This window comes from Nelumbo lutea, chromosome 8, assembly GCF_056320005.1.
Source record: "Nelumbo lutea isolate HS-2025 chromosome 8, American lotus-T2T, whole genome shotgun sequence".
Classification (NCBI taxonomy): domain Eukaryota; kingdom Viridiplantae; phylum Streptophyta; class Magnoliopsida; order Proteales; family Nelumbonaceae; genus Nelumbo; species Nelumbo lutea.
In genome coordinates this window covers 20851842-20878086 of record NC_142691.1, presented here as the reverse complement: position 1 = coordinate 20878086, position 26245 = coordinate 20851842, and the positions used below count along the sequence as shown (strand labels likewise).

General features: G+C 37.3%; 1 protein-coding gene across 21 annotated transcripts; it reads right to left on the bottom strand.

Moving 5' to 3' along the window:
- Positions 1–1795: 1795 nt before the first annotated feature.
- On the bottom strand, positions 1796–24338 carry LOC148843249 (Tetratricopeptide repeat (TPR)-like superfamily protein). 21 transcript variants are annotated; one of them, XM_088958083.1, is made up of 10 exons: positions 24139–24334; positions 23892–24031; positions 14057–14239; positions 13391–13511; positions 10819–12670; positions 9735–9817; positions 9270–9435; positions 8851–9031; positions 2961–3007; positions 1796–2199 (listed from the first exon to the last, which is right to left on the bottom strand). In XM_088958083.1, the coding sequence occupies exon 5, from the start codon at positions 12655–12657 to the stop codon at positions 11143–11145; it is 1515 nt and encodes a 504-aa protein (XP_088814209.1). In that variant the 5' UTR covers positions 12658–12670; positions 13391–13511; positions 14057–14239; positions 23892–24031; positions 24139–24334; the 3' UTR covers positions 1796–2199; positions 2961–3007; positions 8851–9031; positions 9270–9435; positions 9735–9817; positions 10819–11142. The 21 variants fall into 21 exon arrangements, with proteins under 21 accessions (XP_088814209.1, XP_088814202.1, XP_088814207.1 ...); XM_088958076.1 differs by lacking the exon at positions 13391–13511 and having other exon boundaries at positions 24139–24338; XM_088958081.1 differs by having other exon boundaries at positions 9270–9817.
- Positions 24339–26245: the final 1907 nt, after the last annotated feature.

The window sequence follows — 26245 nt, the reverse complement described above, 5'->3', positions numbered from 1 at the left end:
GGCACAAATGGCCCATCTTTCAAATGGCCATTAAGGAGATGGTGTATACACAATAACCAATATATACTATTACATTAATACCCTTAAGTTAATCGTTATGAAACAATATTACCCATTTGTGATAGTTTTTGTATGTTCTCAAATTTGAAATTAACCACTTAATCCCATCTTGGTAAAATTTTACTAAGTTGACACATATGGCCTATATTTGCCAAATGGCCATTAAGGAGATGGTGCACATAATAACCAATGCTATTATGTCATTGCCTCTGAGTTGATTGCAATGAAACATATTATCGAAATGAGGATGGCCATGTTCTTCCCATTGAAGTTAGACTGTTACAACACCCTAGACCCATCTTGATAACATTTTACAAAGCTAGCAATTAAGCATATAATGCCATTATAAAAGGATAACCAAAATAACATCGCCATACCTAGTATATTTTTCTTCCATTATTGCCAAATGGCCAACGAACACACAATAATCAATATTGTTATGTTATTGTCCTTGAATTAATTGTCATAAAACATACTATCAAAATGATGATGCTAAGGGCATTTTAGTCTTTGTCTTTTAAAGGGGAAATGGGAGGTTGATATGGAAGCAATGTTGGCCTGACACCAAATCAATCAAGACAATAATTCTTATGTGGTGCGGAAATATATCATAACTTCAAAAAGTGGATTTATATGTATTTCTCTAAATTGGGCATGTCCTTACTTTTCCTAATAATTTATTATCTAGGGGAAGGGGGTAAAAATTTATGAATTTTTGTCCGTATCTATGACTGTTGTGCTTGTATTAGTATATCCATGGATTTTTCCCAAAAGAACAAGTAGATCCAAAAATCATAAAAATAATTATTTTAAATGATTTTTATGATAGGAAAGACAAATAGACCTATGAATGATCTACCAAATTTCTTGATCCATCAACAATTTATGTCAAAAAATATTTTGTTTTAATTTTTGGTAATTTGTAAAAATAATATAGATAGAATAATTATTTTAGCAATCAAAATTTCTGAACTACATATGATATTATACGTACCTTGGAAATTCTAATATATAGTTTTTCAAACTAAGATTTTATATTATTGTAAACTATCAATCATTTAATTCACAATAAATAACAATATGTTTATTATTTATGGGAATAAAAATATTACAAACAAAACTAGCTTAAGTTAAATTAATAACTTTTAAGAAGCTATATAGACATTAACTAGCATATTAAGAATTTAAGGTAAAATTAACATTTTTGTATAATATAGAGTAAAAATGATAAAATATAGAATAAATTAGGAATCAAGTTATAATATTTACATAAGATTTGCTTCTTAAACGCTTGAATTTATGTCTTTGGAATTTAAGAGTTTTTAATATTCCAATGTAAATTCATTTAAATCTTTCTAACGTCCATACCATCCAAGTGTACCACGGGATACCAATATTTTAAACCTTATAATAAAGACCTGATGCATCTTTCAAAATTGCCAGTGAATCCAATAGAAACCACATCCATACATATCTCAATATTTTCACTATATCCTTGTGTATCCAAAACATATTTTAATGTTTCTTAAAATTGCTTATCTTCTAATGTTTACATTTTTTATACTTTGAATTTTGTATATGATGAGTTCTCAACTTCCAATTTTAGTTTTTATTCAATGTCCGCTTCCTTCCACAATAGAATTATAATCATACATACCAGCCTCACAAAAGCAACAAAGGAAATTGATTGGAGGGGAGAACACAAATACACATTCTCAGTTCGTTGATCCATGGGTTCGGAATCACTAAAAGCATTTGAGAATCAATCTATTAAGATTCCAATACCAAGTCTTTTGAACTTCAACATTCCTCTGACTGAATATGAATGAAGGAATATGAGAGAGAGAGAGAGAGAGATGCCATGGATATTGAGAAGGTATAATACATTATGTCTTTGACACGGTCATCTCTTCCAACTATTGCACATGAAAATTGGACCTTTTTGGTCTACCCCTAACACTTCCAGCCCTTCAACTTGCATGTGGAGACACATAAATGGAGGGAAACCAGAGAATTAACAAGCCATGAAGCTGGCAACACCTTTGAAACCCCATTCGCAGTTTTCAGTGATTTCCCATTGAAATTTGACATGCTGCAGTGAGGACAAATGTAATCTAATCCATCTCTTTTTGCATAGTCCTGTCATCGCAATGTGATTTAATCAGGTATAATACAACTTAAACCTTAACCAAAGAAGTTGAATCCCAATACAAAACATTTAGCTGTTGGTTGCTCTTTTTTTCTAATAAAAGTAAAGCTGGAAACTCCAGGCCTAAAACTAGATACACGCAGAAGCACAAAATACAAGCTCCGATGCTTCAGACATATCAAGGTCAATATAATAACAATGTAACAGAATATCGACTTTCACCTGCACAATACGATCCAAGTCACGATGAAAAAGACTACAATAATTTGACAACATCCAATAGTAATAAAATATCGATGAAAAGAAACTAAACTGATAGAAGATTAAGCCTTAATTACATCTTTAATTTTCAATTTATATTGGGGTTTCTTTTAAATGCAGACTTAGATAACTGCAATAATTCAACATGCAGTTTCTATACGGTAGGTGCACCATACCTTGAAGGCACCGAGGCCTTTACCTGATCGCCTGCTGCACTACTGGTGCAAGGTAGCACCCATTGTCAGAATGTATTTCAGACCCACACCCACCGGTCCCACACTGACACATGCTATGCTAAACATAATTACACTACTATCTAAGATCTTAATGAAGGTACCCAACTATTTTAGCCACCGGGATGTATTTTATGGCCTTTCCAAGCTATCCATCGATAATCTGTACTAAGGTTCTGTAGAGGATTCTCCACAGTTATCAAAGGCAGCACAAGTTGTTATCCTGGCAAATTGTTTGTGCAAGAGAGAGTACAAACCTGTGATATAACCAGTCATTTTAGTCTGTTTCTGACTTCTCAACACCCTGTTGCAAGCAACCAAAAATACTGACACTCCAAAAATCATATTAAAAGGACTAGTGAACACTCAAGAAGAGCAACATAAAATAATATAATTATTAAGCAAATTAGACCAGGATATTTTACTTATTTTTCTAGTACAAAATGGTGAGATTTTACAATTTATCGCATGCAACATTCCTACATTTTCATTGATATGGAAGCCATGTTGCTCTAGTGGCACCAGCCATTCAAGGAGGTGCAACTCGAGATAGACTTCCAGGGTTCGTGATCAAATGAAAGGATTAAACACCTAGTGAACAACCAACCCCACCAGATTTGCTGCCCACTTAATCCACTATTTTTCCCAATCCAGACGAGTTTTCAAATAGAGTTAACTATGCAAATTGTGACCTTAGGAGCTGTATTCGTAGTAGAGAAGAGAAGAAGACCTCTGAAATACTGTGAATGTTGAACTGAATAGCTCAGTCGACAATACTGTTATTTATATTAGAATGTAGTACAATGATACAAGGAATTACTGGAATGCCCTTGATTAGTGATGGGACACCTAGACAACTTAAAACATTAAACAGACTTAGGCCTATTAACACAAGCCCAATACAGGATAACTTAAACTTAAGTATAGGCTAATAAGAACTCTTATCAACCAAACACTCATACATAAAGAGACTTCAATCCAACTCCCCCTCAAGCTAAGCATGGATATCAATCATGTTTAGCTTGCCAAGTATGTCCCTGAACTTTGCTGCTGCCAGCCCTTTAGTCAATACATCTGCAATTTGCATCTCAGATGGAGTATAAGGCACACAGAGTTCTCCCGAGACAATTCTCTCTCTAACAAAGTGTCAATCAATCTCAATATGTTTTGTCCTATCATGCTACACGGGATTGTTGGCAATGTTGATGGCAACTTTATTGTCACAATACAGCCTAAGAGGACCTTCAGCCTTAATGCCAAGCTCATGAAGAAGAGTTCTGAGCCATAAGAGTTCAGCAACCCCGTGGGCCATAGCTCGATATTCTGCTTCTGCACTTGATCTAGCCACTACATTCTGCTTCTTACTGTGCCATGTGACCAGGTTTTCTCCCACAAATGTATAGTAACCTGAGGTTGATTTTCTGTCTCCAACAGACCCAGCCCGATCTGCATCAGTGTAGGCTTCAATTTCAAGTTTACTGTTTTTTGTTAATAGAATCCCCTTCCCTGGGCAAGTTTTCAAGTACCTGAGAATTCTTTCAACTGCTCTCATGTGAGGGATCTTTGGTGAGTGCATGAATTGACTGACAACATGCACTACATAGGCAATATCTGGCCGAGTAAGGGATAAGTATATCAGCTTTCCTACCAATTTTTGGTATATCTCTCTATCACAGTAGTTCTCACCCATTGATTCTTGTAGGCCATGGTTCTGTTCTATTGGAGTGTCTACTGACCTGCATCCCATCATACCTGTTTCCTCTAGGAGATTTAGCACATATTTCCGCTGACATATGTAGATTTATTCTTTTGATCTAGCAACTTCAATCCCAAGAAAATATCTCAGATTTCCCAAGTCTTTGATCTCAAATTCTGAAACTAGGAACTCCTTCAGTCTCTTTATCTCTTCCAAGTCATTTCCGGTAATCACCATATCATCCACATAAACAATGAGTGTCGTAAGCTTGTTATTTTGTCAACTTGTAAACAATGTATGATCTGCACCACTCTGAGTGTACCCCACTTTCTTCATGGCCATACAAAGTCTCTCAAACCATATAATGCTTTCCTTAATTTACACACCTTGCCAACATCATAGCCTGGTGGAGGTTCCATGAATACTTCTTCATGAAGATCACCATTTAGGAAGGCATTCTTCACATCCAGCTGATGAAGTTCCCATGAGAAATTTGCTGCTAGTGACAATAGAACCCGGATTGTGTTGAGCTTTGCTACTAGGGCAAAGGTTTCTTTGTAGTGAATTCCTTCATTTTGAGTAAACCCCTTTGCCACAAGTCTGGCCTTGTACCTCTCAATTGACCCATCCTCCTTGTGCTTTACTGTAAATACCCACTTGCACCCAACAGTGCCCTTCCCCTTTGGCAGGTCCACTATTTCCACTTTGGATCAGATGCGGCCTCTAAGTACCTAGAAGGAACACGTACAGAGGAAATAGCAGACACAAAGGAGTGATAGACAGGAGATAATTGTGAGTAAGAAACAAAATCAGCTATGGGATGCCGGGTGGTACAAGAACGGACAGGCTTACGAAGAGCAATAGGAAGATCCAAATCCGAAGTATGTGAGTCAGAATTACCTTGAATTGCAGAGACATTGATTTGAGTCCAACTGGTTGCAGTCATGAGGTTGAGAGCCCTTTTTCCTTCTGTTGTAGGTAAGTATCTCCTTATGTTGCCTACTAGAATCTTCATGAGCAGCTGCTGCATCAGGAGTAACTGGCACATTTGGAGCCTTACTGGGTTGACCCGGAATGTCACAGCTAGGTGTAGTGGAAGATGATGGAAGACCTGAGTCAGATAGGGGAACAAAAAAGAAGGGAGATCCTCTTCCAATCCACTAGTCTCCCCCTGAAGAGGATTCTGAGAGGACTGGAAATAGGGTTGAGACTCAAAAAAGACTACATCTCTAGTGACATACCTTTTCTTGGAGACAAGATCATAACACTTGTACCCCTTTCGTGTAGGAGAGTACCCCAAAAATATTCCCTTTGTAGCCTTGGGATCCAGGTTGGTTTTCTTTGGATCCTTCACATGTATGAAACATATACAGTCAAAAACCCGTGGGGGAAGAGGAAATTCTGGATGAGTGGGACACAAAACAGAAAAATGAGTCTTCATACCCAATACCTTAGATGGCATCCGATTTATCAGGTATGATGCAGTGAGTACAACTTGAGACCAATATTGCTTGGGCACTTTGTACTGGAATAGTAGGGCTCGAGCTATCTCCAATAGATGTCTGTTCTTGCGCTCAACAACTCCATTTTGCTGAGGAGTATTAGCACAGGATGATTGGTGTAACATGCCAGCATCTTCCATGAATGAGTTCAGAGATTTTTCAAAGTATTCAGCAGCATTGTCTGACCAAAATTGCTTAATCTTCTTATCAAATTGTGTTTCAATCATCTTGCAAAAAGCCATAGTTATCCGTGGTACTTCATCTCGTCCTTTTAACAGATAAGTCCATGTGCACCGAGAATAATGGTCAATAAAACTGATAAAGTAACGGAAGCCATCAATGGAAATAATGGGTGAAGGTCCCCAAACATCAGAATGAACCAAATCAAAAGGAACTCGAATTTCATTACTGGAAGTTGGATACATTGTTCTACATTGTTTTGACATTTGACACACATCACAAATTAAACTCTGACTTGGAATGCCCTTAAACAATTCGGGAAACAACATTGCTAATGAAGGGAAAGACACATGACCTAGCCTAGCATGCCACAGGTGCAGCCTAGCTATTGACTCCACACTTTCCGAACTTGTAGCAACAGAAGCTTGTAGGGCTGAGCCGATGTCTACATCAAAATAGTAGAGGCCTCCATACTCATAACCACTCCCAATCGTTCTCCTCGTCAATCTGTCTTGGAAGACACAATGAGTAGGGAAAAAAGTTATACTGCAATTCAAATTTTTTGTAAGCTTTGAAACAGATAAAAGATTAGAGGTAAGACTAGGAACATGTAGGACTGATTTAAGAGAGAGATCCTTGCTTAGGTCAACCACCCCCTTTCTAGAGATGGTGGAGAAAAACCCATCAGCCACTCTCATCTTATCCTGGCCAAACAACAAATGATATGAACAGAATAAGGAGGACATGTGTGTCATATGGTCAGTTGCTCCGGAATCAATCGCCCTAGAAGTGGAATCAATGGATCTAGTTGCACTAAAGGCAGAGACTGTACCTGATCTGGCAAGAGAGGTGGAAGCAACATAATTGTTTTTTAGACGGGCTAATGCCCGGCTGAGAACCTCTACCTCACTAAACGAGAAGCCCAAAGTACCAGCTCCAGAAGAGTCAGCAACCTGCCATATGGAGGAAGAAGACACTGTTGGAGTACTTTGTGAGTTGTCACCACTGTTGTTGTTGGTGGCAAGATTCCCACTTGCCGTATGACCCTTATGTTGTCTCTTGTCCTTTCTCAATGCAACAACCTGCCCTACGCTGATAACCGACCTGAAACTCTTTACCACTGTGTTGTGCAAGTCTTGCTGGAGCTTCGAAGCTGCAACTGTAGAAGAAGCTCTCCCCCTTTCGGCTAGTGCTAGGACTGCTGAAATCAGTCCTCAAATAGGTCTGTCCTATACAGACCTCTCTTAGTAGCCAAATAGCTACTATTTGCTGGAAATAACCTAGTAGGACATCTGCTTCTAGGTCTTACTTCCCTTGAGCTCTACAACCAAGGGAAACCCTAGGTTCGAACTTGCTTTGTTCTCTTACAACCGTAGGTTTTCACTACAGCAACCCAGAAAAGAAGAAAAAAGATGAAAAGACAGCACGAGATGAGAGAGTGCGCCGGCTGAAACCAGGGAGAAGCTAATGCTCTGATACCATGTGAGCTTAGGAGTTGTATTCGAAGTAGTAGAGAAGAGAAGAAGACCTCTGAAATACTGTGAATGTCGAACTGAATAGCTCAGTCGACAATACTGTTATTTATATTAGAATGTAGTACAATGATACAAGGAATTACTGGAATGCCCCTGATTAGTGATGGGACACCCAGACAACTTAAAACATTAAACAGGCTTATGCCCATTAACATAGGCCTAATACAGGATAACTTAAACTTAAGTATAGTCTAATAAGAACTCTTATCAGCCAAATACTCATACATAAAGAGACTTCAATCCAACACAAATGATTTTCCCCTCATGGAAAATGTTTCCCAAACAATTCCTACACTCATTCAAGATTTTCCGCTGATTTTTTTATCAATAACAGCACTTTTATTAAAATAGATATGGAAATTACAACCAGAATGGAGGGGTAAAATGTCTTAACCCTCCCTTTCAAACCTGAAAACACATATTACAAGATAGCCCAAAAGAAATTAGTTTTTCCCACCCCCTGTTTAGCCAAGGTGTCAGCCATGGAGTTGGTACTCTTCTTAGCCCATTGAACCCTTATAATCATGTTCTGAGTTAGCCGCTTGATTTTCTTTCTTTCATTTGAGAACTTCCACAGGCTGGACTCTTCCTTCTACAACCATCTAACAGTCAGTTGAGAATCTCCTTCCACCAGAAGCTTACTAATATTCAACTGCTTAGCTCTTTTAAGTCCTAGAATTGCCAGGATTTCAGCTCTCAGTGAATCCCCCCAGCCTATAGGTCCTGAGAACATAGCAATAATTCGACCTTCTTCGTTCCTGAAAATATCACCTATGCTTGAAAGACCTGGATTTCCTTCACTACTACCATCAAAGTTCAATTTGATGAAACCCAAGTCTGGTGGAGTCCAAACAGGTCTAATATCACTAGACATAGGAGCTGACCGAGCCACTTCTTCCCGGTTTCTAATGATGTCTCCTACTAAATAGGCTTCAAAAAGCTTCAAAATCTTGACCCAGTGAACCACCCTAACATATACAAGTTCTTTGAGGGCTTCCTTGCTTTTTTCTTTCCCATGAAATAATCTTTGATTTCTTTCTTCCCAGACCATCCAGCAAACAACAGCTCTAGCACATCTCCACAAGATTTTACCTCTCTTCTTTAGACCCCTCACCAAAGTGGAACTGAACAAGATTTTCCACTGGTAATTGAAATAGAAGATCACAGAAAGTTGAACATCCATAGCAAGAAAAAACATATGCATTATAAGAATGCAAAACAGAATTCGACTTACTTTGTTATGCCCAAGTGGTGATCTGAGAACAAGTTGATCAAGGGTCAAACATTCACCTCCAACTTTAAGAATTCCAGTCCTAGTTGTCTCTGTAAACCTCAAGGCAGTCACCTTCAAAGCAGGTAATTCATATACTTGTGTATTCAGTAAGAGCACCAACAACAACATCAACCTTAGCTTCCTGTAGAATCAGCAAGAACACCACTGTTCCACTTCAGCTCACAGATCCAGCAAAGAATAACAAGGAAACAAACAATAGAGTGAGAGGAAATGCCCAAAAATGTCTAGAAAGCAAGAAACAATGAAAATAATCTAGATAGACAAAATTAATTCGGAGTTAATGGTTGTCCACATGACAATCATTCAGAGCTGCCATGGAGACAGAACATCAAAATACTGAAAAAACTAAGGTATGGTACCTGTGGTTGCCAATCAACAAATATTAGGTCTCTCTCCATATCTGTTAATTTTTGCTTCAAGCAACCCTTCCTCAGATGTAAAATACACAATTGGTGATCTGGATTTCATTGACTATGATCCAGATAAAATCCCCAGGCAAAAAGTTAAATCAATGATCCTTGTCATCTTGCACACAATCCAATTTGGCAGTATGAGATATGAATGAATAATCAAGAAGACAAAACACCACTTCCATTTCTAACTTCAAAAGAAAATCAGGAATCAAATGATCCCTATTTACCCCTTGCTTTGCTAGGTATCCACCATCCCATTTGCTGATCTTCTAACCTATTGTACCCTCAAAGTCATGCTGTTAGTTAGCCAGTTAAACTTTTTTATTTCATCCCCATAAGCCCAAATTACAGAACCCGGCTTCTTTAACCATCCCACTACTAACTTGGAGTCTCCTTCAATAATCAACTTACCCATGTTTAATCTTTAGCTATCTGCATCCCTTGAATTACTGCAAGAAGTTCAGCCATGATGGAGTCCGGCACACCCACTGGACCTGAAAACAAAGCAACAAACCTTTATATCTAAACACCACCCCCACTCCAGGAGTGGGGACTCTATCAGACAACGATAGAAGTCGCTTGTTCACCTTGTTTATGAACAATTTTTTCAATATGATGGCATTGAACTTGTATGCCACAATATAACTCCCAAAAAAGTAATAATCATGTCAATGGACTAGAAAAGCTAAAACAAGAACGGAACATGGAAGTAAATATCAACCCATTGGGTGAGGAACTCTGTTTCTCTAAAAGAGAAAAGACTGCATATCCCTTCAGAATCCCAGAGAATCCAAGAGTCCAAAGCACATGAAAGGAAAACCAAAACAATAACCTCATTACCTCAATTTATTAATGCCATTAACACATAAAAAAACAGATCCCTTCTTTGAAGAGAACAAATGAACCACCAAGCTGTTTATAAGTAATTAGAAGCAGCAATTCACAGAAAATCACCAGAATATATGAACCCATTAAGCATACAATAATAAATAATAACACAACAAAAATGACATAGATCATATGGAATTTTGTAAAAAAAACATAAAAGATCATAACACCCACATTTTTAAAAGGATCCGAAGGCTATAAAACAAAAACCAGAAACAAAATTTCAATGGCTCAATGCCTTTAACAGGTAAAATTAAAGTTCCTAATTGTACATATACTTGGTAATACAGAAGTTGGAGATGTCTTCGTGTTTGAATGGGTTAGTTGCACAGGTGCATTACTTTGACACCTTTCCACACATTATTTTTCCAAGAGGAATATTTTATATCCAGATAATCCTCAACCATTGTAAAGCAAAGGACTGGGCCACCTGTCAAGGAACAAACTTAACCTTCCTACTCAATTAATAATAGCTGCTGTTTTAACAGAAAAAATATAACTACCATGAATTCGAAGCCATCAATCCCATCCTCCATTTCCGACTGATGAACTTGTATACTAAGGAGGGTTCTAATGCAATTCATAGAAAATGACCAAAATAACATACCGTGCTTTGACGATTTCCGTTGCTTGTGAACATTTCATTTCTGTAGCCCGTCTTTATGCCTCCCTTGTAAGGTAGAATGGTTGTGGGTCATGACCAACTCAACTGGACATTAAGAACATTTGGAATGTGGTTCATCTAATCATCTTGCAGTTCCATTGGATGCCACTGTCTGTTGCAATTACAACTTCAGGGATTGATCTCAGGTTGTCACCACTAAAGATAGGGCTGCATCATCCTGTCTCTCCATCAGGTCAGATGCAGAAGACAGGAGGATCCTCACTCTGATATCCAAGTGCTGTAGGAGGTCAAGATTGAAAGAGGATTCTATTTCATTAAGCCCAATGAATACATGTGCTTGAACAATTGAATTGCTTCTAGAATGAATCCTTTCCTCCTCAGCTCCAACATTAGGGAATAATAAGTTGAACAATGGCTTGCATGCCCCTTATCAACCATTTCTTTGTAAAGCTGGAATGCCTTTTCTGGTTCTTTCAATTTGCAATACTTCTTAATGAGTATTTGAAAAGGTACATGGTCAATAACTAAACCAGATTTTTGTACCTTATTGAAAAGTTCTGCTGCTTCCTTCATGTTCCCCTCCATACAATGACCTCTTATCAGCTCAGTGTATGTAATAAAATCTGGCTGGCACCCTCTTCTCAGCATTTCATTGTGCAACTGCAATGCACAACGAACATGCCCAAAATTACAGAAAGCCCCAATTAACAAGTTATAAGTTATAGTATCAGGGAAAAGCCCATTTGAAAGCATTTCTTGCTTTAAGGATTGTGCATCAACAATATTTCCTCCTTTTATTTGTGCATGAATTAATGCATTATAAGTGAAGATATTTGGTGCAACACCAAATGCTACCATCTGATCTCTAATCAGGAGAGCATTGGTAAGATCTCCAGATCTCCCATACCCATCTATCAGTACATTCCAAATGATTGACTCTGGTTTTACAGAATCTTCCAGCATGTAGATGAGGAACTTATTAGCTTTGATGACATCTCCATGAATACAAAGGCCTTCAATAATCATTTTGTAAGAAAGATGATCTGGATGAACACCCATTCTTGACATCACGTTGTAGATATCATAAGCCTCATCAAAACTCCCTTCTTTACAAAGTGCACTGATTAGAGTGTTGTAGGTAAATACATCAGGAAGGAGGCCCCTCTTCAACATGTCACAGACATATCTATATGCAAGCTTCATATGCCAATTCAAACAGAGTCCATGAATGAGGGTGTTATAAGCAACAACATCCATTTGGATACCCTTTTGGGACGTATTATTCCAAAGCTTGAGAGCCTCAATCATATCTCCCTGCCTACAATAACCATCAATAAGTATTGTTGAAGTCATCAAATTTGATGTCTCATCACTCTCACCTAATATTTCTCCAAGAAGTTTCTTAGCATTGTCCAAAAGACCCTTTTTGCACAATGCATTGACAATAATGTTACAAGTAACTCTATTTGGGCTGATGCCATTGCCATACATCAATTTGAAAAGATCGAGAGATTTGTCTATGTTACCAACTCGGCAGAATCCATCAATCAAAGTATTGTAGGTAATGCAATTGGGAGGAGGACCAATTTCTAGCATCTCCTTAATTAGCCAATCAGCCTTCTCCAAGTTGCCCACTTTACATAGTACATTTACCAGGTAATTGTGTGTAAGCACATTGGGAATAATGCATTTATGTATCATTTTGTTCCGAAGCCAAAGTGCTGCTCCAAACTTGCCATTCATGCATAAAGCCCTGATTATGCCAGCATCTCCAGTGATATCATTGCCTTGATTACAGTCCCAAAGCCCAGATCCCGCCATCAAAATGCTTTCCCTGTTAAAATTTACAAAAGCAAATGAGAACTAGTCAACTAAGTACAAAATCCAGGAATCTAGACCTTGTCCTCCAATTGCATCTAAAACAAAAGCCCCCAAGAAATTTTTTTTTTGGAAAAAGGTAACATAATATTTATTGAATCAAAAGCAGCACATACAAGCTGAGATCAGTCCCAGAAAGGCAGACTGATCAACTCAGCAATTACATACTCCACCAAGAACTAGAATGAAAAGCAACAGACAAATTACAATTTCTAAACTCCTCAGAAACTGACCTGAATGAGAAGAAAATCCCATCAGACAACTAAACCAGTCTTAAAATCCCAAACAAAATGACATGAAAAGGTTCAGGTGGTCTGAAGTACTTCTAAATTAATTCTTTTTTTTATAAATCTTCTATCTTAAAAAATTTTGAACCAGATTTTTTTATAATGAGACAACTTTTATAAAAGAAAAAGATGATACAGTCTAGGTGATAAGGAATCACCCAAGATTGATAAGAAAAAAACTATGTATTCCATTGTCTCACCGGAAACAGCAAGCCTTACCCTGATCAATCCCTTGATCAAAAACAAAAGAACAGCCCAAGCTGACATCCTCACATTCAGCCCAAAAAGAAAGCCCTCAAACAACAGTAGTCTGCAGATTACCTTTTGAACAACCAATCCCTCAATCAAAATTTTAACCAGATTATCTCAGCCTTCATTATACATCTTACCTTTATGAGTAGTCAGATGTTTGGATCAAGAGTAGAGAAAAACTTCTTTCCACGTTGCAGATATCAACCAGTGGATATAGTAGGATTCAAGAAGTTGTCTGATATAGGATTGTTTGCAGATCTAGAAAAAAGAAGTGGATATCCAATATTTAGTCCCCAAAAAAACTTCAAAAGACTGAGTCTACTAGCAATGGGTGTTATGGCCCCTAAATATTAAAGTGCTTTTGGCGTATTTGTCAAGCATGTAACAAAGGGATATCACTCATATTACCACCAGGAATGATCACTAGTACCAACTTTTTATCAGTATGCCTTACAGGATCAAATGGCCATATTATGGTATAATCTATCAAATGTTAGATTAAAAAGTCTGACTAGTCGAAAGACAGGTGAGAACAAAGTTTCTCTTAAAATTTAATCTCACCAATTAGAACTTTTTTCTGCATGTAGCACAACTTAATTTTTCAACCCAACAACTTTAAAATTAATGAGCGGGATCTGTGGGCAGGTGTTCTTATAACCAGAGTACCTAAGAGGCAGTTAAATTTTCAGAAACCAATTGAAGGACAAGTGTATTAGAAATGCAATTAATTATTAAAAGAAAATTTCAAAATAGGCAAAACTACAGTAGTATATAACTTCCAATTAACTGAACTGAATGATGACCTAATAATTTTCAGACGATCCAAAGTGTCCTTCAGTATTGCATCCAATGCACTGAAAACAGCCTTAGTATTCTCCTTATTATCATAGTCCTTTTCTGAACACCAATCCCGAGTTTTGATCTGGTGCAAATTGTCAACAGACACCATCAAATCTTCATGTATGGTAGGTAATATCTTGACACACCTGCAAAAAAACCATCAAGCAAATTAATAAAATTTGATTTTAAGAGTTTGTGAAAGTATGATATTTTAAAAGGAAATGACAATTAAGTTTGTAGAGAAGATGGGCCGAATGGCCCATAGGTTATTTATTCTTTCTTGTTATTTATGTTTCTTTTCTATAATGGGCCTTATTCTGGGCCCATCCTGTCTATATTAAGTTCTTTGTAAATTCTTGCCCACCTAAGGGCCTCCTTGTAATTATTCAAATATATCTTAATAAAAGAATGCTAGGGTGCTAAGAGAAGGTAGGTTCGAAACTCTCATTCTCAGACCCTCATTGCTGAACTCTCAAGCTCTCCTCTCTTCAGTTTTCTTCATGGTACCAGAGCATATCTGAACCTGAATATCATAGGGCTGGAAGCTTAGTCACATACAACTTGATTCTTGGAGGTCAGTGGACGAGCCCAAGACTAGAAACTCTTGGGAAAGGGGTTCAGTGGCCAAGAAGAATCAGAGAAAAAAAAGGGGGGGGGGAAGAAGGGGAACAACTCGGTTCTGTTTTTTTGAAGCTCGACTGTGTTTGGACTATTGAAGCTCAAACTGTAAGTTGTGCTCAGTTTTCTGCTCTGAAGTTCGACTGTGTTTGGACTAGTTGTTCTGTTTTTGAAGCTCGACTGTGTTTGGACTGGTGAAGGTCGAACTGTAAGTTGTGCTCAGTTTCTGGTTGTTCTGTATTATCTTCGACTGTGTTTGGACTGTTGAAGTGTCCGAAAACCCTAGTTGTTCTGTACTACCTTCGACTGCATTAAATCTGGTTTAACCTAGATTTCTGGGCTGTTTTTTCTCTTCTTCTTGGACTGTTAAAACCTGTCGAAACATCCTTGTAACAAGGTTGTGTATTGTTACTCATATTTTGGCTGTTTTAAGGGGTTGTACGAACTGTTTTTTGGGGTCTTTTCTCTTCCTTAACAGTGGGGCTATCTCTATTGCCCACACTGTGTTTGTGAAAAGGCCTGTTCAGCAATACCGATTGGTATTTACTCTTCTTGGCTGAGTGCATAGCCTTGAAAAGGTACTTCGGCTGAGTGCACAGTCCCTAGGAGTTTTTGATAATTTCTTGAAGGCTGAACTCAGTATATTGTCTTCTTGTGGCCGGCTGAACTCTATTTAGAGTGTTTACATGATGTACTCCTCAGAGTTTGAAAACAAAAGTGGTACTGAATATGGACTGGTTCAGGGAACTCCAAATGATTCCTTATTTATTGTGACCACAGTTAAACTAGATGGAACTAATTATCTGGCATGGTCACAATCAGTAAAGATTCATGTTTGTAGTAGAGGAAAGTGGGAATTCATTTCCGGAAGTAAGAAGGCTACCCCAGAAGATGATCCATCCTACGAGAAGTGGATGTAAGAAAATTACACTGTCATTGGGTGGCTTGTGAACTCAATGCAGCTGCAAATCAGCCAACACTACCTATGGATGAATTCAGCAAAAGAAATTTGGTACAGTGTTGCGGAAACCTATTCACAAAAACTCAATGTGGCCCGGGCATATAAATTGAGAAGTGATGTAAAGAATTTAAGACAAGGGGAGAAACCTCTTGTTGTATATTTCTCAACCCTGAAGTCCTTATGGCAAGAGATTGACCTAATAGAAGTTGTACCTTGGGACACCACCAATGATGCAGAGACCTACAGAAAATTGGTTGAAAAGAACAAGGTATTTGAGTTCTTAACTGGACTAAACCCAGAATATGACATCACAAAACAGAATATTCTTTCCAAGGAGTGTGTCTCTTTATCACAAGCCTATGCATTGGTGAGTAGTGAAGAGAGCAGAAGAGTTGTTCAGGTTCAAGGGGCTGATATGAATGATCACTTTGCCAATATGGGGATTAAACCCAAAGGGAATGCTAGAACTTCTGGTGGCATAGAAAAGAAAGAAGTTATATGTAAGAATTGCAAGAAGTCAAAGCACACCAAAGATAAGTGCTGGAAACTACATCCTAATCTTGTTCCCAGTCGATTTCAGAAAAAAGTATAATAGTAAAAGATCAGGAAGTGCAAATGTAGCTGCCGGCTAGATAGTGAAGAAATGTCTGCTTCTGCACAGTTGGCAGCCATGAGAGCAAAATATGAAAAGTTTGGGAAGATAATCAGTCAGCTGAGTGATGTGACCTCTTCTTCCAACCCTTCAAGCAATTCTTCTGCTGCTTCAGCATTTGCTCATTAAGGTATAAGGGCTTCTGCCAATCATACTACCACTTCAGGTAATCTCAAGATCCCTTGGATTATTGACTCAGGTGCTTCTGACCATATGACCAATCTTTCTACCCTATTTGTTTCATATGACTTGCTCCCTGGACGTGATAAAATCACTTTAGCTGATGGTTCACTTGCCCTTGTCTCTGGTAAGGGAACCATCAAGGCTACGGATTCCTTGTTCCTACCTTTTGCCCTTCATGTACCTAAACTAAATACAAATTTGTTGTTTGTAAGCAGTTTAACCAAGTCACTAAACTGGTGTGTAACCTTCTTTCCTTCCTACTGTGTTTTTTAGGATCTAAAGTCTCAGAAGGTGATTGGGAGTGGCCATGAGGCGAACGGAATATACCTGTTTGATACCCCGAAACAATGCACTGATCATCTTGGGAATGCTGCTCTTGGATCTGTTTCTTCAGAGTCTGTTAGTCGGATTATGTTGTGTCATCGTCGTTTTGGTCATCTGTCTTTTTCTGCCTTGAGTCATCTTTTCCCTGAACTGTTTAAGGGAATTAGTTTGTCTAGTCTTCATTGTGAGTCTTGTGAATTGTCAAAGCATTGTAGAAACAATTATCCTTTGAGTAATAAAATGTCTTCTTTTCCTTTTAATATTGTGCACTCTGATGTGTAGGGGCCTTACCACTTACCTTCCATGGGTGGCTATAAATATTTTATCATGTTTATTGATGATTTTTCTCGGTTCACTTGGATATTCCTGATGAAATCCCGTGATGAAGTTCCAAGACTTGTAAGATAATTCCATGAATTTGTTTTAACCCAATTTGATACCAGGATTAAAATCTTCAGATCTGACAATGCAAAAGAATACTTTGAAAAAAACCTATCCTGCTATCTCTCTGACATGGGGGTTATTCATCAAAGCTCATGTGCTAGGACCCCAGAACAAAATGGGGTTGCCAAGAGGAAAAATAGGCATATTGTTGAAGTTGCAAGAAGTATCTTATTTGCCTCACATGTTCCTACTAGGTTTTGGGGTGATGCTGTTCTTACTGCTACCTATCTTATAAACCGTATGCCATCAAGGGTTTTGGGGTTTACGTCTCCCTTCAATCTTCTTCATCCAGACAATGACCTTTTTCCTGTTCCTATTCGTGTCTTTGGCTGCACCTGTTATGTACATGTTCCAATTGTCTGGCAATCGGTATGTCTCAATGGATGTCACCTTTGATGAGCTTTCTCCCTTTTATGGTTCCTCTCCAGAAGGACATTGTTCACAAGGGGAGGATTTGTCACAGGTGTTTGCTCTCCCTCTTCCTGTCCCTGTTGAGTCTTTTGATGTGTCTGCTTCTCCTTCAAATGCATCAAGGGTGGATCAGTCGTTCCTTTCTCCTTGTCCCAGTACTCTACCTCCTCATCCTATCCTCAATCCCAAGGTGTATCAAAGGCAAAGATCCAGAAATATGCAGATTGTTTCTCCTAGAACACATGGGCCTCATACACTTCCAATCATAGAAGAGACAACAGGTACTGTTTCAGCATCTTTGGATTCATCCTTCCCTGACCTTGATATTCCCATTGCTATTAAGAAAGGAAAACGGAAGTGCACTACACACTGCATTTCCAAGCACCTTTCTTACAGTTTGCTTTCACCTTCATACTTTGCCTATCTCTCTTCTGTTGCTTCTCATCCTATTCCCAGGTTTGTGTCAGAAGCTCTTAAGATTCCAGAGTGGAGGGATGCTATGAGATCTGAAATCGATGCCCTATACAAGAATGACACATGGGAAGTGGTGAAATTGCCTGAAGGGAAGGATCCAGTCGGTGGCAAGTGGGTCTTTACTATCAAATACCAAGCTGATGGCACTATTGAAAGGTACAAGGTCAAGCTGGTTGCAAAAGGCTATACATAGACATATGGGATTGATTATTTAGAGACCTTTGCACCTTTTGCCAAGATGACATCTGTGAGGGTTCTTCTATCTTTAGCTGCTCACTTTGATTGACCCCTTTATCAATTGGATGTGAAGAATGCATTTCTGAATGGTGAATTACATGAGGAGGTTTATATGTCTCTTCCTTCAAGGATGTATGGAACTGATATGAAAGGGAAGGTATGCAGGCTGAAGAAATCTCTTTATGGACTAAAACAGTCCCCTAGAGCATGGTTTGAGAGATTTAGAACATCACTTGTTAACTTTGGTTATGTGCAAACACAGTCCGATCATACTCTTTTTGTGAAGAGGAGTGGACCTCTGGCAGTATACCTCATTGTGTATGTAGATGATATTGTAGTGACTGGTAATGATGTTTCAGGAATTCATGATCTAAAATCTTTTTTCCATACAAGGTTTGAGATTAAAGATTTGGGGGACTTGAGATACTTTCTTGGTATAGAAGTGGCTCGATCCAAGGATGGGATTCTTGTCTCCCAAAGGAAGTATGCTCTTGACTTGCTCTCCGAGACTGGAAAGATGGGTGCTAGACCAATTGCTACTCCGATTGATATGAGTCATAAACTCTCAGCCTCAGAAGGGACATTGTTAGAAGACAAAGGAATCTTTTAGAGACTTCTTGGGAAACTTTTGTATCTATGCATGACTCGGCCAGATATTGCATATGTAGTCAGTTGCATTAGCCAATTCATGCATGCTCCCCGAGACACTCATATGGCAGCAGTAGAGAGAATCCTATGTTATTTGAAGGGCTCCCCAAGAAAAGGTATTTTGTTTTCCAAGCATGGTCATATGAAACTTGAAGCCTACACTGATGCTGACTGAGCCAGACACATTGATGACAGAAGATCAACTTTTGGGTATTGCAGCTTGGTGGCTGGTAATGTTGTTTCTTGGAGAAGCAAGAAACAACCGGTTGTTGCTCGGTCCTCTACTGAAGCAGAATACAGGGCCATGGCACATAGAGTTTCTAAATTATTATGGCTAAAATCATTGATGGAAGAACTTGGAGTTGAATATGACAAGCCAATGATGTACTGTGATAATTAGGCTGCCATCAACATTGCTCACAACCCAGTGCAACATGATAGAACCAAGCATATTGAAGTTGATTGACACTTCATTAGGGAAAGGATCTCTTCGGGTGAAGTGTGTCTTCCTTTCATCATATCTAAAGGACGGTTGGCAGATTTTCTCACCAAAGGCATTCCCAAGGCAAAACTTCAGCATGATACCAGCAAGCTTGGCATGATTGACATCTATGCTCAACTTGAGGGGGAGTGTAGAGAAGATGGGCCGAATGGCCCATAGGTTATTTATTCTTTCTTGCTATTTATGTTTCTTTTCTGTAATGGGCCTTATTCTGGGCCCATCCTGTCTATATTAAGTTCTTTGTAAATTCTTGCCCACCTAAGGGCCTCCTTGTAATTATTCAAATATATCTTAATAAAAGAATGTTAGGGTGCTGAGAGAAGGTAGGTTCGAAACTCTCATTCTCAGACCCTCATTGCTGAACTCTCAAGCTCTCATCTCTTTAGTTTTCTTCAAAGTTATTTCCAAATCCAGCTAAACTGAGCCTTGATAAAGAACAGGTCTCCCTACCAAACTACTAAAAATCTCCCCACTACTCTCAAGGTTACATAATTATTGTCGTTTTCTTTTTCTTTCTTCATGCTATGGTTTCCTAGCTGCTATGCTAGAGAAAAAGGAGAGAGAGAACCCACAATAACTCAACAAACACCTAGAATCAATCTAAGGTTTATAACTAATTACTATAAGCACAATATTCAGAAGATTAATTCTGACACCATTCACCATTTCTTTGATATATATGAATGCTATAGGGGTAGCCAATCCAACATTCCAAGTAAGAAAAAATAGAATTAAGAAAAAGGTGCAATTATCATATTTTGGCACAAAGAAAAACTCCTAAGACTACTTAATCAATGACTTTGAAGTTTTAAACATAACTAAACTACAATTAAACAAAGCAAACTCTAATAGACAAGACACCATACATGATTTAAAAATGACAAAAGTACCCTTATTATCCAGAGAAAAATACATAAAAAAATTGAACACAACATCTGACCACTTGGCTCCTATATGAAGGATGCTTGCATTAAGTATTAACCTCAGCAAGAAGTTCAAAACCCTCAAGTTGGACATCAAAGGATGGATCAAGAAAAAACTACAGAGCACCTCAAGTTGGACATCAAAGGATGGAACAAGAAGAAACTACAGAGCAGTGAGATGCAAAAAGGCAATATTTTGCAAAATCAAAGAACTGGATCAAGAAAGAAAAGACATAGACTTTTAACTGGGAAGAAAGAACGGAAAGAACTATTTCTAGAGATGAATAGCATAATATGACTCATAGGAGGAGATACCATGGAGACAAAAATCCAGATTCCTAGTACATAGGGAAACAAAAACACAAAATTTTTCCATAGAATGACATGCACCCACAAGAAACAAACACTATCTCCAAAATCATAATAATTAGCACCTTCTATGATTAAGGATCATAATCCATTGGAAGGCAAGTCGAGTGCCATCTGTTGCAGTAGTTCCAGTTCAATAGCATATTAAGTTGTAAAAATTTGGTAAAATCTCCCTTCTTTATTTGCTATTGCTTATAGAAGGAAAGAAATTCCAAAACGTTTTATAAAAAGAGTTTTCTGGTAGAAAGACTCATAGCAAGAATTAAGAGGATCATTTTTTGGAATTCCAACATCTTTATTATTCTGATTATTTTAATTATTGGGAACCTGTAATATTTTCAGCTCTAGATAATGAATAGGACGAAAATATCGTACATGGGTCTTATAATTAGTATAACTTTATTCTTGTAACTAGGATAATCCATTCCCCCTTTCTAATATATAAATACACTTGCATATTAAAAAATTCACCTATCAACACAAAACCTAGACATGAATTTTATGGGCATAAAACCCACTAATGTGCACAAATTCTATAGGCTCCATTTGTTTCAGCGTAAAATGGATAGGAAACTTTTCATGTCAAAATATATGGGCTACATATTTTTCTCTTTTATGATGACAATTTAAAGGTGAATTTTGACAAAAGCTGTATAGTAGGTCTGAACTTAGAGGAGAGGAAGGTGGTTGAGTGTGCATTCATCCTAGGGTAGGGGTGAGCATTCGATTTAGTCAATTAAAAACCAAACCAAAACTGAAAATTTTGGTTAAAACCGAATTTTAATAATATATACTCTATTATATATATTATAACATATAATATATAATATATATTATATATTATGAAGTCAATTTTCATTTTATTATATATTAATATATAAATACATAATATATTATATATGATAATAGAAAATTTGGTTAACCGAATTTCTAATTCTATAAACCGAAACTAAAATTTTTTGTCTGGTTTTTCGGTTTTAACCGAATAGATAGTGCTCACCCCTATCCTAGGGTGTGAAATTTCTAACTGGCCATTGAAGTATCTTCGATTGCCCCTTGGGGATAATCCACTAAGACAAAAATTCTAAGACCCAGTAGTAGAGAGATTTGAAAAGAGACTAGCTTCTTTGAAGAGAAATTATTTGTCTCTTGGGGGAAGAATCACTTTGATTAAGTCCACATTAGTTAATCTGCCGGTCTACTTTATGTTTATTTTTAAAGTGCCAGAAATGATTTCTAGGAGAAGAGCTGTTAGAGATTCAGAACTGAATAGTACCTTATCTCTCCTAAACATTCTTGCAGGGGTTTTCTTAGATCCCACTAAATTAGGGTTTGGACTCTGTTAGCCTCTGGGGTCTTTTCTTGTGCTTCCTATTTCAAAGGCTTATCTCAATCATCTATTCCTTTAGGACAGCCTTTTACGGTTAAGGAAGTCTAGTGTATACCTATTCCACATAGGGTTGGGAGGTTCTGTTGGGAAGCATTTTTGGAAAGGTTCAACATTTGTGATTTACTTCAGAGAAAAAGACCTAATTGTTATTTATCTCCTCATCGGTTTGTTCTCTACAAGGCTATGGGTGAGACTGGTTACCACTTATTGATTTCTTGCTCTTTTACTGCATTTGGAAGTGGTGTTTCTCTTTGTTTGGTTGCAGGTGGTGTCCCCTGTCGGATGTACAAAGTCTTTTTGCCCCTACTCTGCTTAGTTGGCCAAAGAAAAGCGGAAGAGTAATGTGGATATGTATAAGGGCCACTATCTGTTGGACTATATGGGAAGAAAGGAACGGGAGAATTTTTTTCAAATAGAGAAAGAAGTCTACAAGATCTTTTGGAGATGATTCTTCTTAGAGTGGTGCATTGGCTGAAGACTTTGAACCTGTCTAACAACTTTACAGCAGTGGATCTGGTGAGGAATTGAAATGAAATCGCAAGATCAGCTCCAAATAAGGACACCCACTGCCTACTTGGACTCCTCCTCCCAGTGGTTTCTTCAAATTAAACTTCGAATGAAGTAGCATTAGAAATCCAGATCCCTCAGGTATTGGGGGTGTTCTAAGAAGTGAGGAGGGCATGGTAATAGCTCTTTTTCCAGGGCTAATTGGAGTGGTGATGCTCTCCAGGCTAAGATTTCTGCTGTTGTAGAAGGAATTCGAAGGGCTAATGAGCTGAACATCACTAAACTGGTTATAGAGGGAGATTTAAACTGGTAGTGGGCTGGATAAAAGAAGATACTGCAAGCTTATGGAACTACAGCAATGAGAAGAAAAAATTCAAGTGGCTGACTAAGGATATTGAAGTGAAACTGAACTGGGTAAAAAGAAGTGCTAACTCCTTTGCTAACAGGTTAACCAAACAAGGGGTGACTAGAGATTCTATGTTTTGGGCTCACTTGTAATTTTGTTTTCCTTTTTTATCTGTTTGTCTAAGGGTGGAGGAGTTAAGAGAGTTTATCTCCCCTTTTTCTGTATTTAATTCTTTTTCTCTTAATGATAGTAATGAGTTATTGATAAAAAAAAATGACAACTTTGTTTTCATTGTCATTTACATCAAAACAAATTAAAAGGGGTGGACAATAAAGTTTTGGAAATAACACCTGAAATATTTCAATCTGAAAAAAATAAAAAATGTGTCCATTTTATGGAGAAATGAACTGAACCCAACTCGTATATGGTCATTCAAATAAAAAACCATACCATAAAAATAGGGAAAAGTAGAGCTGAAACCAGCAATCCCCCACAATCAAAAGCCTAAACCATTCTAACCCTTCAATTCAATCAAGCTGTCAGATTTTCGGATAAGAATGATCAAATTGGAAAAATACAAATTCACAATAAATCCCAACCTCTATGGTCATTCAATCAAAATCCATGCACCAAAAGGTGGAACCAGTAATCCCCCACTATTAAAAGGTCAAATCTCAATCTTTCAGTTCAAGAAAGTTGCATGTTATTTACAAACGACCAGCCACAAGCCCACATTAGAAATAGCTCTACCATTACACAACAGACAAAATAGCCAATGAAAGCTACGTTGATGGAAGAAGAAAAGTAACCTTTCGTTCAGAACAATGTTAGGTTTGTCGCAGAACATATTTCTGAATATCTGACCGATGCCCTTGATAATATCTAGGGTCCTGATGTTGGTATTGAAGAGCCAAAGAATAATCTGGAGATCTCCATTTGCAGCTAAAGACTGAAACTTCAAAGATTGAAACGAAATTCAGAAGAATCATCAAGAAGAAAATTTGAGAACTAAGGAAAAATAACTTGAAAGAAGATGAAGAAGGAATCTCTACTCACCCCCATTTTGATGATTTATCTATTCTTTGAGTTTATTTATATTCTAGCTACGATGGAGGATTGCTCAATCTTCTTCAATGACTCAGCAAATCCTCTCTCTCTCTCTCTCGCTCGCTCGTTCGCTCGTCTCCTGTGTTGGTGTTAAACCAGATGCAGTGGGCAGCAGGAGTATGGGCGCAAATCGGGCCGGGTTCCCGAGCTGTGGAACCCCTAAACCCTAACCTTAATACTTACTGGCTTCGGGGGAGTCCGGATATGCTCCTTTCAAAACACACCTCACAATGACCTCACAGATTGTTCTAACCGCACATCGAGAATATCTCTGATACTTGTATTAATTATTGATAGGGAAAAGATCCCAATACGGGGAAGTGTGCTCCGTGAGGTCGATGTAAAGTGTGCTCTGTGAAGAGCAAATCTCAATTCGCCGGTTGGGCTCGGATTGTCAATTAGTATTACTTCCTTCTTTTCTATCGTTTTGCTAAGATGTCGTTTGGGAAGAGTGCATATACAAATATGTTTGACATACTTTATGCATAAATATATTCACATATTAAAAAAATAAATATATACTCTTCCCAAATGGGAGAATGGGGTTTGAAGCAATTCACTTCGATGGAAGAATGGGGTTTGAAGCCAAATGGGGAGATGAACACAATTGCTGAAATCGCCATCGAAATGGCTCTTGGTGTAGAAGACATAGGCCTACAATCCCTCTTGTAATGGGATGGACTTGATGAGTGGATATGCCTCACATTAGAAATGGCTAATAAAGGTAATTTAGTTAGTTACAAGGTTCAAAGTATCGGAAATACAAGGTGTATTGGAAAGATAGTTTAAAGAGATATATGGAAATATGCTTTGGAAATGTATAAATACGGATGAAAAATCAAGATATGCATGGATACACTAGAAAATAAAAAAAAATCCTTAAAAATATGAACAATAATAAAAATGAGTTTTATGTGAGTATAACTAATTTATTTAAACATAAAAACCATTCTTTAATGATTTATATAAAGTATCGGGACCATTGAAAAATAATAGAAGAACTAAAATGTGTGTGTATATATATACTAATATTTATTAGTTAATATTTTTTGAAATCATTTATTAGTTAATATTTATTGTATATACAATTAGATAATATTTATTATGTACACAAGTTAATATATACCTTAATTTTTAATAGATAAATATAACTTGGATTCATGTTATTATTATATAAATATTAATACTCAAATTTATAGCATTTGTTGGGAAACATCCACCAAGGCAAGAAAGATTACTTTAAGTATAAAAAAACATATTGTTCTATAAGTAGTTAAGGTTGACATAATGGTTAATTATTGTTATAAGCAAATGACTTGGGTTCAAACATGTTACATTTGGTTTGTGATTTTTAATAAATTATTTCAGTTAAATAACATTTAATGACATATTAAATGAGTATTTAATTAAATTATATTAGCATTTAGTGACGTCTATCGGCGATTAACTTTTCATTAATCATGTCATTGGCTCAATCCACTAATTCCCTCACCCCTCAATTATTCCATTTGCTTAAAAATCATTGACTCTATTATTATTATTTTTTTTGGAAAAACGAATAACAAACAAAACATAATTAGTTTAGGAATGATGATTAAAACAAAATGACCAAAATGGTAGCATTCTGCTCTATGGTTTTGGTTTATCTCTAAAGTGAGGGCAACAAATGTAATTTAAAACACTATTACTTTTCACTTCATTGAATTCCCTCTCATTAAGTCTTAACTCTCTTTAGATCCTTTATTTGATTTTTTTTTTGTTTTTCATCAAAATTCTCCACTAATTAATCTATATCGATTAATTTTAATAACAAAAACTTATGTATTCAAAACCAACATGAAAATTAAACTCCTCTTTCATTTGGGTGGCAAGTAGTTCAACCACCCACTTCCAGTGGGTCAACTAATGGTCTCATAGTTAAATAATAAAAATTTAAAAAATAAATAGAATTATAAAAAATATATAAAAATTATAGGCACATCTCTAATTGATGGTCAATGCCCATAGGGGTGCAACTTGGGGAAAATGTTTTTTTGCACCTAATTGATGGTCAATG

Coding starts and splice junctions, on each gene's coding strand:
- LOC148843249 (XM_088958066.1), bottom strand. Junction 14,240..23,891: donor AACATTGTTCTGAACGAAAG/GTTACTTTTCTT, acceptor GTTTTTTTGCAG/GTGTGTCAAGATATTACCTA. Junction 12,671..14,056: donor GATCGTCTGAAAATTATTAG/GTCATCATTCAG, acceptor AAATTTTAACAG/GGAAAGCATTTTGATGGCGG.